At 48.3% G+C, this 18,512-nt stretch overlaps 1 protein-coding gene across 2 annotated transcripts in view; it reads right to left on the bottom strand.

Moving 5' to 3' along the window:
• ANTXR1 (ANTXR cell adhesion molecule 1) overlaps positions 1-18,512 on the bottom strand; it is a 125,297-nt gene that overhangs the window by 26,411 nt on the left and 80,374 nt on the right. For both annotated transcript variants that reach the window (XM_053401380.1, XM_053401379.1), the window contains 2 exons: positions 14,774-14,815; positions 40-135 (listed from right to left, as the gene is read on the bottom strand). In XM_053401380.1, the coding sequence (XP_053257355.1) occupies positions 40-135; positions 14,774-14,815 (138 nt within the window). The remainder of the gene's footprint in view (positions 1-39; positions 136-14,773; positions 14,816-18,512) is intronic.

Below are 18,512 nucleotides of genomic sequence, written 5' to 3'. Positions count from 1 at the left end.
CTTATCTGTCTGGAATCTTCCAACTTGGTGTTCACCTACCTCCATCCGCTTAATTCCGCCAACGCCACGACCACCATAATAGGAGGCGTCTACGGTTGGCCACTTTTTCTTGGGAAGCCCATCATCGTCTTCTTCCTGAAAAATAAATAAAACAGGCAAAGAAGATGATGGCAACGTCGATGATAATTTAAAGTTACAATATACAAAAGACAAAATACGTAATAAAAATAATAAAAACATAATTGAAATAATCGAAACAAGAAAAGGAAGAAGAGTTTGGACTTGATATCCCGCTTTATCACTACCCTAAGGAGTCTCAAAGCGGCTAACAATCTCCTTTCCCTTCCTCCCCCACAACAAACACTCTGTGAGGGGAGTGGGGCTGAGAGACTTCAGAGAAGTGTGACTGGCCCAAGGTCACCCAGCAGCTGCATGTGGAGGAGCAGAGACGCGAACCCGGTTCACCAGATTACGAGTCTACCACTCTTAACCACTACACCACACTGGTTCTCAATTAACAACAATACTAGCGTATACAAACTAATAAACGATACACTCCCCCACCAAAGCCCATAAACAACACTCCAGACCACAAATACAAAAAATTCAAATTAACATATAACATTTAACAACAATTTAAAACAACCCCACAGCGCCCACCCAGTATGCCCCATTAAAGCTTCAGTTAATGGGGTTAAAAAAGGGGCCTTTGTCTGTAGCACAACCCTGAGATCGCGCCATCTCGTTCTGACAACAGGGGGAGTCAGACCAGCCCACCTACTGAACGTGGATGCATGAGGTGGGAGGCGGCTGCGGGGGTCTGTATCACTCCTGCTGATGACCCAGGTGCCCACCCACCCTCTCACTGCCCGCAGAATCCCTCCCCGCAAAGAGGATTTTGAGCCCCTTCCGAGATATGCACTTTGACTGCACATGGGGGAGATAGCCTGCAAGGCTCCCCACGTTCAACGGATGTGGACCTCTTTATGTTTTTAAACAGTGTGTTGTGCAGCATCCACATGGCACATAGGAGAATGGGATATAGTGAAAGTCTTGAAAGACCTCTCACCAGATGTTCCCTTTGTCCTCCCCCCAAAGGTCTGGCTGCATGACAGGGCTGTGAACTACAGCAGCACGTATGTAACCATCCCATGTTATGCAGCACATGTGTGTGTGTGTTAATAAGGGCAGGACTTCTAACATGCAACCCTGCTGTTTCTCATTCGGATCAGGTGTCCCTCCTGGTTTAGAGCTGTGCTCATTAATTCAGCCTTGCAGGAGGCAAAACTAACTTCTAATGCCTTAAAGCATTAGAAGCTTCAGAAGCCATTCGCAAGAGGTATTTCCTTCGCCTGGCAGGAGGTGTGGAATGTGATCTGTTATCTCCAAAATACATAAACGTGAGGCCTGGAGAGATGCTTTCAGGGGTGGAGAAGCATGAAAAAAGGTGCCGCCAGTACTTGCTCATGTTTGGAAAAGTGGGGAGCCTGTGTGTTGCATTTTCAGGAGTACATTTGCACCCTGAACTGAAAAATAACAAACTCAGAGTTTTCTGCATATAAATATGAGGAAACTTTGCAGGCGGAAGGGCTAAAAACCTGCTCTGAACCAAAGAAGCAAATTGGAGAACCTGAATTCTACTGCTTGATACCACACGCTGTGCTGTAACAGAATCAGAATGACAAACATATCTGTGGTGGGGAACTGGTGGCCAATGGGCCAAACCAGGCCCCCAGATGGCAGCTGACCCAAGACTTCTGTCAGACAGAGGAGTCACCACACCCTATTTATTGGTGAGAGGGGGAACTTCAAGAAGGTCGCAAGCCCACGTCTTGCTTTCGTGCATCCTCTACTTTCCCTGCCCTGGCTCAGTGCTACGGGAGTCATAGAACCACAAAATTTTAGCTTTGGAAGGAACCCAAAGAGTCATCTACTCCGGGGTTGGAGAACTTTAAAAGGTGTTCCTAATCTGGAGGTACACATCACAGAAACCCAAAGGAAAAGGAGGCAGGCTCCAAGTGACAAGAGAGGTCTTTATTGCATACAAATGTATGTAGGGTCAGCCTCCTAAAAGCATAAGAGAGAGAGAGATAAAGGCTGCATTTTGATGCTTTCTGGCATCTTCCTTTACAGCATAGGTGATGACCACCTATCAGACCATTGCTGCAATCACAGCCACCTTTTCCATCACAGCTACAGTTAACAGCACACTTTCGGCATTCTTAAAGCACTCAGAGATCTTCCAGCCCTTCTGACTAGCTCACCCCGGCCTTTTCATTTTAGTAACCATCTTTCAGTGCCTTTCTTTGCTGTCTTCTGACTTGTTCTTGCTCTGTGCCTGCTTTCAGTTAATGATCTTTTTGTTCTCTTCTCGACCTAAGACTTAGTGCGATTACTACGTTTGGCTGATCTCCTTGTGTTTCATTCCTTGTGTTGTATCTTATCTGTGTTCATTTCATTCCTTCCAGTTGTGCTAGGAACTGTAGGAGAACACAGGGCTTGTGCATACTTCTGCTTAAAAAACACACCAGCCCATCTGTTCTATGAGGAAAGGTTCAGATTTCAGACTGCAAAGCTTTAACTGTGCAAAATATGAATTTAGAGATGAAATAAAATGGGGGAAATTCTCCTGCACAGGAATCACAGATGACGAGGATATGACTCCTCCTCTTCCTCGTAACGCTAAGTTGACTCCTGTCCCGACAGGCACGTTGCCTCTCATCACTGAAGTGGCAGCACAGAATCACAGAACTGCAGAGTGGCAAGGGACACCAAGGGTTAACTAGACCAAACCCCTGCATAGCTGGAGTCATAGCTGGAGAGGGATGTCACGTGAGCCAGTGTGAGCCAGTGTGGTGTAGTGGTTCAGAGTGGTGGACTCGTAATCTGGTGAACTGGGTTCGATTCCCCGTTCCTCCACATGCAGCTGCTGGGTGACCTTGGGCCAGTCACACTTCTCTGAAGTCTCTCAGCCCCACTCCCCTCACAGAGTGTTTGTTGTGGGGAAGGAAGGGAAAGGAGAAAGGAATAGACAGCATTTTAAAAAGAAGGGACATCACCTTGCCAACAAAGGTCTGTATAGTTAAAGCTATGGTTTTCCCAGTAGTGATGTATGGAAGTGAGAGCTGGACCATAAAGAAGGCTGATTGCCGAAGAATGGGTGCTTTTGAATTCTGGTGCTGGAGGAGACTTTTGAGAGGCCCATGGACTGCAAGAAGATCAAACCTATCCATGCTGAAGGAAATCAGCCCTGAGTGCTCACTGGAAGGACAAATCCTGAAGCTGAGGCTCCAATACTTTGGCCACCTTATGAGAAGAGAAGACTCCCTGGAAAAGACCCTGATGTTGGGAAAGATGGAGGACACAAGGAGAAGGGGACGACAGAGGACGAGATGGTTGGACAGTGTTCTTGAAGCTACCAGCATGAGTCTGACCAAACTGAGGGAGGCAGTGGAAGACAGGAGTGCCTGGTGTGCTCTGGTCCATAGGGTCACGAAGAGTCGGACATGACTAAACGACTAAACAACAACAAACAACAACAACAAGGGTAGTGATAAAGCAGGATATCAAATCCAAACTCCTCTTCTTCTTCACGTGACATTGCTCCTAGCTAGGCCAGCCTTCCCAAAACGGGTGCCCTCCAGATGTTCTGGGCTACAGCTCCCTTCATCGCTGACCATCCCTCCTTTCACCCACAGTCAGAGGCAGAAACGACCACCAACTTGGACGGCTTTTATACGGGGATGAGACAAATTCATGGAGGAGGAGAAGGCTATTGATGGCTCCCAGCCATGCTGGCTATTCTCTGCCTCCACAGTCAGAGGTCTTAACGCTTCTGAACACCAGTTGCTAGAAACCACAGGAGGGGAAAGCGTTGCCCTTGTGCTTGGGTCCTCCTGCTTGCGGGTTTCCCACGTTGCGCATCTGGTTGGCCATCGTGAGAGCAGGATGCTGGACTAGATGGACCACTGGCCTGATCCAGCAGCCTCTTCTTACGTTCAAGGGCCACACGAATGTCAGAAGGCCCCTCTAGCCCTCTGTGGCTAGCAGATGCCCCTGGCAATAACCAGGGCAGGAGCACAAGAGCTTTCCTCCTGCTCAAGATCCCAGGGTGTGCAGCGTCTTTCCTGAGGGAGCTAATATAGCCATCACAACTAGTCTCCGCAGGCAGCCTTATTCTATGTGACTCTTCCTAACCCCCGTTTGAAGCTCAGTTTGTGGCCACTGACCACATCCTGTGGCGGCAAATTCCATAGTCCAAGTATGCAATGATGTGCAAAGAAGGGCTTCCTTTTGTCTGCCCTGCATCTTCCAGAGGTCCAGCTTCCCTGGGTGACCCCCTCTGGGCCTGCTTTCTCCACACTATGCATAATTTTATAAAATATCTGTCATCTTCCCGCAATCCTCCCTACTCATCTTTTTTTTTTCTAAACTAAAATGCTGTTGTTTAAAACCACGGGAGGGCTGAAACTGCCATTGCAAAGAAGCAACTTCAAAGGGCACTCTTGGGGGGGGCACTAAAGGGCTATCAAGCCTGGCCCCCCTGCCCCAAGGGCTCTGAGGGGAGTGAGTGGGGGTGATGGGGGCTGGTGCGCTCGGCCTCCAGGTGGCCAACCAGCAGGCTCCTCTCCCCTGCCGAGCCTGAAACTGGCTACCTCTGGCCTTGGGGTGAGGTGAGGGGACTCTGGCTCTAGGGACCAGGCAGCCAGCAGCAGAGAGACCTGGAACTGAGGGCAGTTGATGGAGAGAGCAAGCCCTCCTCTCCTCAGGGCCGCCTGGGGCTCCTCTTAAAGTGGTCCAGCCTGCAAGTCCAAAGTAAGAAGGAGGGCACTGGAAAACTCTGGCCTCAGCCTTCTCAGCCCCCTAAAGGGTCAGGCAGGTGGGCGGGCAGGTTTTTTGGCTCTCTCGGGAAGTTGTGGACTCTTCTCCATTGCAGGGGGTTGTACTAGATCAGGGATGTCCAACAGTGATCAACTGGTTGATTGCGGGGGGTCCGTGGTAGATCAACAACTTAAAGGTAAAGGGACCCCTGACCATTAGGTCCAGTCATGACTGACTCTGGGGTTGCGGCGCTCATCTCACTTTATTGGCCGAGGGAGCCGGTGTACAGCTTCTGGCGAACCAGAGCAGCGCACGGAAATGCCGTTTACCTTCCCGCTGGAGTGGTACCTATTTGTCTACTTGCACTTTGACGTGCTTTCAAACTGCTAGGTTGGCAGGAGCAGGGACCCAGCAATGGGAGCTGCCAACCTGATTGGCAAGCCCTAGGCTGTGGTTCGAACTGCCAACCTGATTGGCAAGCCCTAGGCTGTGGTTTAACCCACAGCGCCACCCGTGTCCCTTATTATCAACTTAGGCTTCCTAAAAAAAGCTCAACAACTTCTGTCAATCCAATGAATAGATCACTGCCTGTTTTTTCACAGATCGCAGTCTCTTGGAAGTTGGACATGCCTGTACTAGATGACCCTTAAGGTCCCTTCCAACTCAACCACTCTATGATTCTGTGATAAGGAGGAGTTTGCACATGTGCAGCTGGGGGCGGGAAAAGGTTGCCTGGGCCGGGAGGTGGCATTTTCTGGTTTGCCTCGGGCAACAAAATGTCCTGGGCTGGTCCTGCAAGGAAGGAAGGAAAAGAGATGAAACTGCAGCAGCTCTGGGTGCCTTGTCAGGGACAGTGACATGCCTGGACAGAGGCCCCTTTGGCCTGGTTCAGTGCTGTGGTTGCCTTGAGTGTAAATCAGTTCAGTGCATGGTGTGACTCTTTTGATAAATGTTAAGGGTGTAAGTAGGTCGTTTGCAAAGGACTCTGCTCCATGCAAGCAGAGTTCCCACTTTACTAGATCCTCTGACATGCCGGGGAGCTTGCATGGAGCTTTTTGTGAGGGTTTTATTTTATCATATTTCTTTGCTGCTGCTTGAAAACGGGAAGGGAAACCATCCAAATATTTTCTTTTCTTGCCGTCTCTCTCTCTCTCTCTCCTGCTCTCCTCACTTTGTTACTGCAAAGGCCTTTGCACAACAGGAAATACCAGTGCTTAAGACACTCTCCGCAGGGCCTTAAAAACCTTGCAAGCCATTTAAGATTTTGGGGCAGGAGGAGTCGACAGGCCTGAAAACTCAAAACAACAGCAGCGGTGCCGAATCGAAGAAGAGAAAAACACAAGAAGAAGCCACGCAAATCCCGTGACAGGATGGAGCTTTTCAAAATACGTTGAGAGGCTCCATTTTCTGTGCTGTGAGCAAGAGAAACATTTGGAGCAGCCTTTCTCAACCTTGGGTCCCCAGATGTTGCTGACCTACAACTCCCATCACCCCTAGCTAGCAAAGCCAGAGCTCAGGGGTGATGGGAGTTGTAGTCCAACAACATCTGGGGACCCACAGGTTGAGAACCGCGGATTTGAAGGAAAAGATGCTGCCAGCAGAATTCCTCAGCCACCCCGCTGCCCCACTTGACCCCACACAAGCAGAAGTTGCACCCATGCATGTTTTGGGCCATGGGTCAACCAGGGTATTTCGCTGCCCCTCCTGAGTGTGGATGGGTGCCCATCGCCATAATATGGCATGCAATCCTCTAACACAGGCATAGGCAAGCTCGGCCCTCCAGATGTTTTGGGACTACAACTCCCATCATCCCTAGCTAACAGGACCAGTGGTCAGGGATGATGGGAATTGTAGTCTCAAAACATCTGGAGGGCTGAGTTTGCCGATGCCTGCTCTAGCACTTCAGGGCAGAGTAAAGGACCCAGTTCTCAGAACCAGGATTAGCACCTGAGCCACCACACCCAGAAGGCGAACAACAGGCCCAACTTGGTCTGCTTTAGTCTGGGAAGGCCTCTCCTCCTCCCAGAGGGGAGGGGTTGTGAGCCGGAGCAGCTTCCCGCTGGGGCAGGGAGGCGTTTTCGGCTCCCTGCTCCTGATTGCCTCTGCTGCCGCGGCCAAGCCTTCCAGTCGACCAATAGGGCCAGCTTGGGGGGGGGCCTAGCCGCATTTAAACAGCCGCGGCAGCGCTCAGCTCCCAGTCTGTTCCTGCTTTCTTCGGATCTCCCGCCCTCCCTCCCTCTTAGGTCAGCTTCTTCTTTTGTGTATTGACCTTGCCATGGACTTCAGTTGGTTGCCTTGGTTGCCCAAGGGGCCTGGTAGGACTCTTTTATCCATTTGGCAAATTGGCACCAGCCTCTTGGATTTTTCGCCTACCTCGTAGCAATTGGTCACAACTTTCTGGTATTGGTGGTTAGGCACTGGGATATGTGTGCTGTGTTGGAGGATTGGGTGTGCGCCATCATCTACCTCTCATCTTTTGGGTATTCCGTTAAAGGAATCCAGCGGTCGTGGATCCTGTCCGATGCCCTGCTGGTGGCCAGGGCTGTGGCGCAATCCCCCGGTGACGTCATGGGGGAGCTTCCAGTTGTATTTGCATCAACAAGCTCCTCCCATTGGCTGTTAACCCTGATATGGCTGCTGGCTGTGCAGGTTCTTGTATTGCTATATCATCCAGTGCCTAAGCCAATACTACTCACATGCTGTAACCAATAAAAGTTGTGGTCAAATTTTGCCCATTAACCTAAAATAATGTGTCTCCGTGTCTTATTATAATCCTATGCGGGTGGCGGGTCCTCGACTCACAACGTGGAGTAAATGCAGAGTCAGACCATTGGTCCAAATAGGTTAGTATTGTCCACACTGACTGGCAGCAGCTTTCCAGGGTTTCAGGCAGGGGACATTCCCACTGTATCTGAAGGTGCTGCTGGAGACTGAACATGAGACCTTCTGCATGCGAGTCAGTCTTTCTCCCACACCAGTATGTTCCGGTGGTTCCTGAAATAAAAAAGCAAGCTCCCTGCCCCTTGCAGGCCATATTTCTCCCTCTTTTTCTTAAGGAAACAGCCATTTCCTGGTCAAGACACAGGAAGAATAGTCTCCTCACTGGTGCTGCTCCTCCTGTTGCTCGGGTAAAACCCCCCCACCTGAACCAGCCAAACTTCCAGGAAAGTGCATTTAAGGGGACTAGACACACACACACACACACACACACACACACACACACACATATCTGTTTTAGCTACAGTTTGAAAAATATTTTTTTTTAAAGTAAGAAGAGATCCACCATCACAAAAACAGCAACCTCTCCTCCAAAATACTTATTTGTCTCACATTACAAAATTTGGAACCATCTGTTCCTGAATGAGCATCATTTGTTGGCAACGTCTGAACGTTTCTGCTTCCAAGAGCCCTTCAAAACACATGGAAAAAGCATCCCATCAGCTAGGAATGAAACAAGATTAGGAAGAGCTTGGGTATCTGTCATACCCCTTGACCGCTTCAATTCTACAAAATAATTTTTGCTCGAGGTAGATCTATTTTCTGGGCCTTCCCTCACACATTTTCCTGGTTTTTCTGTGGTGCCCAAAGGCTAGAGGTAGGTTATTTCTTTGATATGAAAGTGAAGGTTCTCTGGTGCTAAAAACAGAGTTTGTGTAGTGAAGATTCTCTAGTGACATGGACTGCGCTGCAGCTATTTGGTAAGAAGGAGAGCTTTGGCAGGTCCAAATGCCATTTGAGGCATTTCTGATTTGGCTCCACCTTCATCTGTTCCAGCCAGCATGGCCAATGGTCAGGGCTGCTCAACAACACCTAGGTAAAGGTAAAGGGACCCCCTGACCATTAGGTCCAGTCGTGACCGACTCTGGGGTTGCGGCGCTCATCTCGCTTTATTGGCCAAGGGAGCTGGCGTACAGCTTCCGGGTCATGTGGCCAGCATAACTAAGCCGCTTCTGGCGAACCAGAGCAGTGCACGGAAACGCCGTTTACCTTCCCCCTTATCTACTTGCACTGGCGTGCTTTCGAACTGCTAGGTTGGCAGGAGCAGGGACCGAGCAATGGGAGCTCAACCCGTCACAGGGATTCGAACCACCAACCTTCTCATCGGCAAGACCTAGGCTCTGTGGTTTAACCCACAGCGCCACCCGCGTGTCCAACAACACCTTGAGGGCCACAAACTAGAACTCAGAGGCCAGAGGCCAGTTGCCAGGAAATACTTAAAAATATGACATGTTCTCAGGATTCAAATCTGGCATCAAGGGGCTGGAAACAAATTATTTCTTTCCAACACAAGCCTTTTCAATAAAATATAAATATTACAAGATCTATTTTCTATCTTGGAGTGTGGGATTTTCTGAAGTGGGTGTTGGTGATTTTTCTATTTTTTGCTCCATTACTGCATAGAAAGAAAGAAAGAAAGAAAGAAAGGAAAGAAAGAAAGAAAGAGAGAGAGAGAGAGAGAGAGAGAGAGAGAGAGAGAGAGAGAAGTCAGCCATGTGGAGTCTATTTGACGTGATGGGTCAACTGTCACCTGACTGCCAGAGGATGAGTTGCAAAACCAACAATGAAAAGCAAAACAAGAACCCAACATTACTTGATTTATTTATGTTTTGATGCCACTATAAGAAACAAAAACAGCTGACTGAAACGTTCTGTTACTCACTCTTTCCTTGTAATCTAATGAGTATCCCTGTTTATTATTACCAATAGTGAAAGTAAAGCTACCAGGCCTCACCAGTACGGCCAATGGAGGTATAGAATTATAGGACTGTGGAGCTGGAAGGGGACCCTAAGAGTAATCTAGTCCAACCTCCTGCAATACAGGAACCACAGCTCAAAAATCCCTGATGTGTGGCTATCCAATCTCTTGTTTGAAAACCTCCACTGAAGAATCGTCCACCACCTTCCTAGTAGGGTGTCAGTTGCACTGCTGAACAGCTCTTACCCTCAGAAAATTATTTCTTGGAATCTATTGGTTCAGGTCCTCCCCTCCGGAGCAGTGGAAAACAAGCTTGCTTTATCTTCCATGTGACATTTTCCGGTATTTGAAGATGAAAGCAATGGTTAACTTTTTAGTTTTAGTTTGGGAAGGCAAGCAGAACAGCTCAGAGATTCTGCGTGGCAGGGGTGCCGACAAATAAAATATGGGGAGGGGGGAAAGTCCCCCCCACATCATCGATCCCAAGACATGGCACATGAATACCATGTGAATGGCAATGCCCATCAACTTTGCGGGGGACCCTCAAATATTTTATGGGGGCTGTGGAAGGGACCTCGGCCCCAAGAGTTGGCTCCTATGCTGTACAGTCATAAGATGTTTAAAATTTCAGTTGCCACTGGCTTAGTGAACTATTGCTTTGGCTACAGGAAGCAGCTTCTTCTTCCCACAGCGCACTCCCTACCTCGGCGACCCAGTGTTGCTTGCGAAAGCTTCACCTTCCAGGCCCAGAACCTGCTTCTCATCTGTTCCCAATCACATCGGGGTTGCATTCAAGTCCCACACCCTTCCCTTGAGGTCCCTGGCTCTGCTACAAGGCGCCATTCTCCCGCCTTTGCCCTTCCCACCAGTGAGGCGTGAGCCTGGGGTGACCGGGAGAGGAGGGGGAGACGGCCTGTACAACACACTGGTGGGTAATAATGCATTTCCTGCTGCACTGAGCGCCGCTGCTCGCCCTCCAGTTTATTTAACTATATCTGCCCATGAGATCTTTCAGGGAGAGGGAAAAAGGAAACAATCTGGAAAGGAATAATAAACACAGATAAAAGCTAGACCAACAGCTCTGCAGTGCAAATGGGCGGCTGCCAAATCTTCACCGACTCCGAAAGCTACAGTGGTGCAGGGTTGCCGGGCCTTAATCCTCCTACACCTTCAAGAAGCAACTCACTAACCTGGTACTGAGGTTGGACCCCCTATTAAGTCATGCTTTCGGTGGAAAAGCAAGATGCACTTGGCAACAGATCCAGCGTAATACATAAACACAAAATCGGGTTCAAGATTCCATTCAGTACAGCACAGGAGTACAGCTCTCTGGGGATGGTATTTAAGGTCTGTAATGATTCTTTGTGTTGATTCCTATGAGTTTTCAAAGATCCCTCATATTTATTGAGTCGAAAACTTTGGTGCTTAATTTTAAATTAACAGTTGACTAGCTACTTTCTTAGGGACGCGGGTGGCACTGTGGGTTAAACCACAGAGCCTAGGACATGCTGATCAGAAGGTCGGCGGTTCGAATCCCCGCGATGGGGTGAGCTCCCATTGCTCGGTCCCTGCTCCTGCCAACCTAGCAGTTCGAAAGCACGTCAAAGTGCAAGTAGATAAATAGGTACCGCTCTGGCGGGAAGGTAAACGGCGTTTCCATGCACTGCTCTGGTTCGCCAGAAGCGGCTTAGTCATGCTGGCCACATGACCCGGAAGCTGTACGCTGGCTCCCTCAGCCAGTAAAGCGAGATGAGCGCCGCAACCCCAGAGTCGGTCATGACTGGACCTAATGGTCAGGGGGTCCCTTTACCTTTTTAGCTACTTTCTTAACAGTTGAATCAACCTGAAGGACGAGAATGTTGTTAAATGTCTGCCCAGGAAGATGAAGTCTAACAGTCTGCTTGAAAGACCAAGATGATCAAGGGAACAGCTGAGGTGGTTTAACCTGGAGAAGAGATGACTGAGAGGCGATGCGATAGCCATCGTCAAATACCTGAAGGTGGAGCCAGCTTGGTTTCATGTGGCCCTGTGGGGCAGTGCAAGTGTGCCTTCCACCAGCCGAGGCTAGTCCAACAGCTGTGGCCTCTTCTGGCCAAAGTGATTCTACTCCGCTAGCATCCAGTTTAGACTATTAGACGGCCATCCTTCCCTTTTGTTTATCAAAGAATCCTGTTTCTGGTCATTACCCAGTCTGTCATTAGTTTGGTATTTCTGACACTATCAATGATCTGAGTGAAAACAATCTTAGTGAGACACACTCAGCTTGACTTGACTCCTTTTCAGCCTTTGAATATTCATCGCTGCACACACACAAACTCATCCAGCAATCATTGACCAACAATGCCATGCCATGGTTTCTCTTTGGGGGGATTCACCCTGGAGCTGAGGACCCTCCCCCACTCCATTGACATGTTTTTGGACAGATCATATGGAAGGAAAGGTATAACTTGCTCCCTCCCTATTTCTTTCTGTCTCTCTTGCCAGTTTTCCAACTTCCATTGCTCCCCCTTCCCTTCCCCCCGCTAAAGCATAACTGTGCAGCAGCCTTGGGGTCTCTGCCAACTCCTTTCCCACTCCCTCTATAACCCTTTCCTCTCTGGGACAGCCTTCAAGTATACTGCATATTATTTTAGTCTATTAACAAAACTTTCCTTTTCTGGAAAAGCTTGGGCTTCATCTGATATTCCCTCCTAGGCACCTCACAAGGGCACTCCACTACCTAGCCTAAGGTTCCCAAAGCAGCCTTCAACAACCTCCAGGTGTTTGGGACTACAATTCCCATCGGTTGTGCTGCTTGGAGCTCATGGGAGTTGTGGTTCAAAACATCTGGCGGTAACCAGGTGGCAAAGGCTGTCCTAGAGATAGAATAACCTTTGCTAGAACCTGTGGATCCAACAAAGCTGAATGTTGGAAGATTCAGGGCAGATGAAAGGAAGAATTTCTTTAAACTATGGAACTCCCTCACACAGGAGGCAGGGATGGGCATTAACTTGAGGATTAGACAAATTCATGGAGAAGCCAGGCAATACCTATGCCCTGCCTCCAGAAGGTCCTGCTTGCTAGTTTTCTCACACTTCAGCCACTGTGAGAACAGGATGCTGGACTAAATGGGCCATGGCCTGATCCAGCAGGCTGTTCTTAGGTTCTTAGAGTTATACATTTTGTTGAACATGTTAGTTTCTGAACTGGCTCTGCTAGACCAACAGCCCCATGTCCTCTGGCTAGATAGAACCAGAACCACAGAGAAAAAAGATTCCTCTGTCACTGGAGCTAAGTCTCTGCCCCAGTCATTCATGATTATTCACTAAATGCCCAGGTCACAAGCTTTTATGGTTGAGAACCCCATGGGGTGATATCTTAGGAAGTTGCACCCACTTTGGTTGAAGCCCAAATACTGAATGCAAATGGTCTCTTACGAGCTTATGTGAACCTTCCCTGAAGTAAAGCAAGCTGGTTCTAATGTACTGGGCACAGCTTCAGAGCTTTGGCCACTGCCCCACTGGTTTGCCCCTTCAACATGGGTAAGATGGGGGAATGCACTCTATTGCCCCAAGATCCTGGAGGAGGCTTTTTGGGGGAGGTGCGTGCTTTCCTCCCTGCCCTGTGCACCTCCATCAGATTATCCAAGGGTGGAAAAAAGCACCCTAAAAATGACTAGTGAAGGGAAGCCCTCCATTGGTGTGGACTTCCACTTCTCCAAACTGTCACCCCTTGACAGTGAACAGGGAGACAGAGTTGAAGTAAGTCCTGTCCAAAGTGGTCCGAGGCAAAGATACCTCTTATAGGAAACAATGAGGCTGCATCCATGACAAATCTTGAGTCAAAGCTCATTGGTCCATCAAGGTCAGGATCATCTCCATTACCTGGCACCAGCTCTCCAAGATTTAAGACAAAAGCCTTTCTCAGTCTTACAGGGAAATGCCAGGGTTTTAACCTGGGTCCTTCTCCATGCAAAGCCTGTCTCAGACACTGAGCTGCAGACGAAGAGTTTGGATTTGATATCCCGCTTTATCACAACCCAAAGGAGTCTCAAAGCAGCTAACATTCTCCTTTCCCTTCCTCCCCCACAACAAACACTCTGTGAGGTGAGTGGGGCTGAGAGATTTCAAAGAAGTGTGACTGGCCCAAGGTCACCCAGCAGCTGCATGTGGAGGAGTGGAGACGCGAACCCGGTTCACCAGATTACGAGTCCACTGCTCTTATCCACTACACCACACTGGCTCCCAGTCTACCCAGACCTCCCTCAGTCTACCCAGGTCAACAGTGCTTGGGCTCAGATGCTGGAACAGCAACGGCTTCTAGGAGTTCAGTCTCTCCAGGAAAAGAACACAGATGATTGCTTTGGTTTTGCAAGAAGGCTCCTCTCAACAGAAATCATAATCACCTTTTTTGCTAAATTGCAACCATGCTACTGAATGCAACGGACCTGCCAAGTGTGTCTATCGCTAGTTGTTAAGTGGGCAAGATGACATCAGTTGCAAGCATTATCCAATTACAGGCTGGCCAGTGGCTTGGCCCTCTTGCCATGTGGGTGAAGACATGGACCTGAGACAACAACACAGCAATTCAGATTTGGGAACTGAATCGAACCGTCCATTTCCATGAACAAATGCTCAGGTTTGCACCCAGGAGAATAATCACCAGGACACGGGATTTTGATGGTGTTGGTTAGCTTGGGCCTCACTCAAACCGAAGTTCTCAATGAAAACAAACAAGCAGAACTCAAACTGCAACATAATTCAAGAGGTTTCACGATTCAGAACAACATCCGGAGGTTTCAAAAAACAGGAGGTGATCGACAGCAAACACATCGCATTTCACATCCAGCATCTTATCACTGAATGACACGGTACAGTTTGAATTAATACGAGGGAGATAGCCAGCACAATAACAGACACACAGGAGTAGGGAAGGTGATTGGCCCAGTGGGCCAGATCCGTATCCGTCCCCACCAGCCCTACAGGCCAACTTTGACAGGCCAGCAGGAAAAACCCACCTGTCAATCACCTGGTGCCATTACAACCTACCTGTCAAAGTCCCTTGCACAACACTCTCCAGCTGGTAGTCAGGTGATAGAGAAGCACTGCAAAAGGAGCTTTGCAAGTCCAAGGCTCAGTGCTTCTCAAGCCTCAAGCAGAGGGCTGACAAAGCTGCTTTCTGCAGGGGTGGACGGCGCAACTGAGTTCCCCACAGGGCAAAGACACAAAGCAAAGGCAAGAGGAGCAATTCAGAAGCCATCATGAAGTGGGCACTTACCTCGCTGTCTTCCATGGGGGGTGGGGGAGGCTCCTTAATGATCTAAAAAGAATGAAGAAGAAACACAAGGGGTTAGGCCATAGCCAGGCTGCTCTACAGTCAGGTTTTAAACTCAGTCAAGACTCACTTCCCAGAACATGTCAAAAAATGGTTAGAGAGTAGTTCTAAGCATGGACAGTGCGTGGACACACTTTCTCCGGCTATCAAGCAACTAAGTGAGGTGGATGGAAGAAAGGCCCACCCCTTAGCCTGAAGGGCACCAACACTTAGGTGTAGCCCTCACAAACTGCCTCATTCTTTTGAGATGCTGACCAGGACACTTGAGTAGCCAGCTAAGGTCATTTCTTACAAAGAAACTTGTCTGACCAGTTCAGCAAACTCTTCACTTACATTCTAACCCTCCCTGGATGCAGGACTGCAAGAACTGGAAGGGGCTCAGGGCATCATCCAGACTGACCCACACCAAACCCACAATAATACGTACTCACAAAATCCACATTTTGCCTAATTGATTTGTTCCCTGGCACACAGCAACAAGGATCAAATGTAGCTTTGTCCCCCGCCCATCTCTCCTGGATAGCTCTGAGGATAAAATGTGGGGTGGATGAACACAGATGCCAGCCAAGACTCCTTGAAGGAAGGGTGGGATGAAAATTAAATAAATACATTTAACGAAAGTACATTGAGTCCAGAATTTCACTCTGCATGTGAGGGGTTGTGTTTGGGCTTTCTATTAAAAAAATAGGCCTGGGGTCTTCACCATAGAAACTGTCAAAGCTGATGCGAGTGCGAGGCTGCTATTTCTTGCACACAAACACACACACACACACAGCATCTCCAACGTAGCAAGGAGCTGGCAATTGCCACAGCGATTCTCTCCAAGAGTAGCATGGAGTCCATCCAGCAGGAAAGCGAAAACAGAGGCATGACAAGCATCTCTCCTAAACCTCAGATGCAGCGGCCTTGGAGAGGAACAGAGAGCTGAATCTCTCCCTACGTGAGAAGGAGCAAAATAAACCAGGCCAATGGAGCTACAGGAGGTTTAATTCACCAGCACCACACAAATCAATAAGTATAGGTCAGTGGTTCCCAAACTTCTTATGGAAAACCTGGTGCCATAAACTCACCCCAGGTGCCCCCTACCCTACAGAAAGCATTGTTCAGAATAGTGGTTTGCACAACCCACTAAGGAAGATAATAGTACAATCAATTTCAAAGCAGTAACAATTAGTTCCACATCAATTCAATTAAAACTATTTGGTTTAACTGATTCAACAAAATTGATTAACCTCATCCAGTGATTCCAGCTTTTCAAGTCTAATAGTCTTTTACACCTCCATTGCCCCCCTGCCTCTTGGCCTGCCCCCCCCCAGGTAATTCCCTTCAGGGCAGTCTCACCCACTTTGGGAACCACTGTACAGATCGACTGGTGGTTTGAGATTTTGTGCAGCCCACTCTCTGGGCCCCACCTCCTCCTCTCCAAGCCCTTGCCTGCCCACCTGTCTTCTTTGAAGAGCACTCGTAGCCAAGTAAGATTGTCTTCCATGAACACGGTTTTAACAGTGAGCCAATATGTGACTGTGGAGGCCAATTCTGGATACACACGTCCTTCCACAGTGGGGACATAGGTTTCTGGGCGGGAGTTGATCACGGTGAGGGTCTGCCAGCATTTTTCATCCTGAGTTTGAGCGTCTTCAAAGTCCATGACACCTTTGATAAAGGCTGTTCTCCAATTGGAGCACTCGCAGGCCAGTGTTGGTGTTTATACTACTTTTTATTTTAGATTTGCCTTGAGAGAGTCTTTAAACCTCTTTTGTTGTCCACTGGCATTACGCTTTCCATTCTTAAGTTAGGAATAGAGAAGTTGCTTTGGAAGACGATAATCAGGCATCCGAACAACATGACCAGTCCAACGAAGTTGATGTTGAAGAATCATTGCTTCGACACTGGTGATCTTTGCTTCTTCCAGTACACTGGCATAAGTTCACCTGTCTTCCCAAGTGATATGCAAAATTTTTCAGAGACACTGTTGATGGAATCTTGTGAGGAGTTGGAGATGGGGTTTGTAAGTGGTCCATGTTTCACAAGCATATAGTAAGGTTGGCAGTACAATAGCTTTGTAAATAAGCATTTTAGTTTACCTGCAAATGTCCTGGTCCTCAAACACTCTGCACTTCAATCAGGAGAAAGCTGCACTCACAGAGCTCAGGCGATGCTGGATTTCGTCATCAATGTTGGCCCTGTGCCCAGGTAGGAGAAGTGACCGACATTTTCCAATGTTACACCATTGAGTTGGATTTGTGGTGCTGCAGAGGGGCTGTTTGGTGCTTGTTGGTGCAGCACTTTGGTGTTTTGGATGTTGAGCAATGGGCCAAGCTTTTCATAAGCTTCTGCAAATATATTTAGGATGGTTTGGAGCCCATCCTCCGAGTGTGCACACACTATGTTGTCATCAGCATATTGAAGCTCTATGATGGAAGTTGTGGTGACCTTACTTTTTGCTTAAAGTATGCCTTCCCTCTCAGGGCCCAATCCACACAAGTGCCCAGAGGGAGAGGCCGCTGAAGAGTCTTCAACATGCTCTTCAAGGGAGTATCTGAAAGAGGGTTTTCTCCACCTCCTCTCCTTCTTTCGTAAGAATGCAGCATCATTCGATGAAACCCACCAACAAGAGGTATATGCAGTGATGGACAAAGAAAGTGCATAGTTAATGGATGGAACTCATGGCCACAATATATCATGTTGGCTTCTAGTTTGGATAGCTGTAGAAGGGGATTAGATAAAATTGATGGTGGGGGAGCATTTACTAGCTGTTGTAGTGGATAGGATATGCTTTAACAGATGGCCTACATGTCAAGAGATGCAAAAATTGTAAAAAGAGACTGTGAAAGGATATTGTTAAGAGAATCTGCTTCTTCATACTGTCTTGTGAATGTGTCAGTCCTGTTTGTGCCTTGCTCAACACTGCTCTGCTTTTAGGCCCTTGTGGAGAGGGGCCAGGGAAAAGCTCTCCCTGACCTCTTAGGGTCTGCAATGTTCCAGCCCTCCTCTTTCAAGGCAGCAGCACTGGAGTCCAAGTCCTGGGACCATGATATGTCTACACTCTAAATGTTTGCATTTCATTTTCAGCTCCAAGAATGAAAAATGTATACATGGACAGCTTTGTTTAACATGAAACATATAGCGCCCTGTGTCCATCGCTGCCACAGACGGGGACTGAGATTAAAACCAGACATTTTCCTTTCCTTTTTCTGTTTCTTTGTTTCCACTGCTCAATAGTACAAATGGCAAGCACCATGCTATGAGCTGATGGCATAAAGAATGGGAGCAGCAGCAGCAGCAGCAGCAGCAAAGCACACTGGGTCACTGAGTGAAGCCAAATGCAGTAGGTGTTGCTCCGTAACGTCTCGCCCATTTAGCTTCAACAGGCAGAGACGAATTCCATTCACAGAAACAACAAAAAAAGCTAGGCTAAAAACAACGCACCACTTTAGACCCAAAGCATCTAAATCTCATGATGGATACTTCTTCACGCAGCGCATAGTTAAGCAATGGAACTCACTGCCACAGGGGGCAGTGATAGCTACTATATTGGATGACTTTAAAAAAGGATTAGACAAATTCATGGATGAGAAAGATATCAGGAACTCCTAGCCGTGATGGCTATGCTCTACCTCCACAGTCAGGGGCAGCAATGCTTCTGAATATCAGTTGCAGAAAGCCATGGGATGGGAGAGGG

This window comes from Podarcis raffonei, chromosome 8 (genome assembly GCF_027172205.1).
Source record: "Podarcis raffonei isolate rPodRaf1 chromosome 8, rPodRaf1.pri, whole genome shotgun sequence".
In the NCBI taxonomy this organism is placed as follows: Eukaryota; Metazoa; Chordata; class Lepidosauria; order Squamata; family Lacertidae; genus Podarcis; species Podarcis raffonei.
The sequence above is the reverse complement of the archived record's forward strand: the minus strand, read 5'-3'. Positions and strand labels throughout refer to the sequence as shown.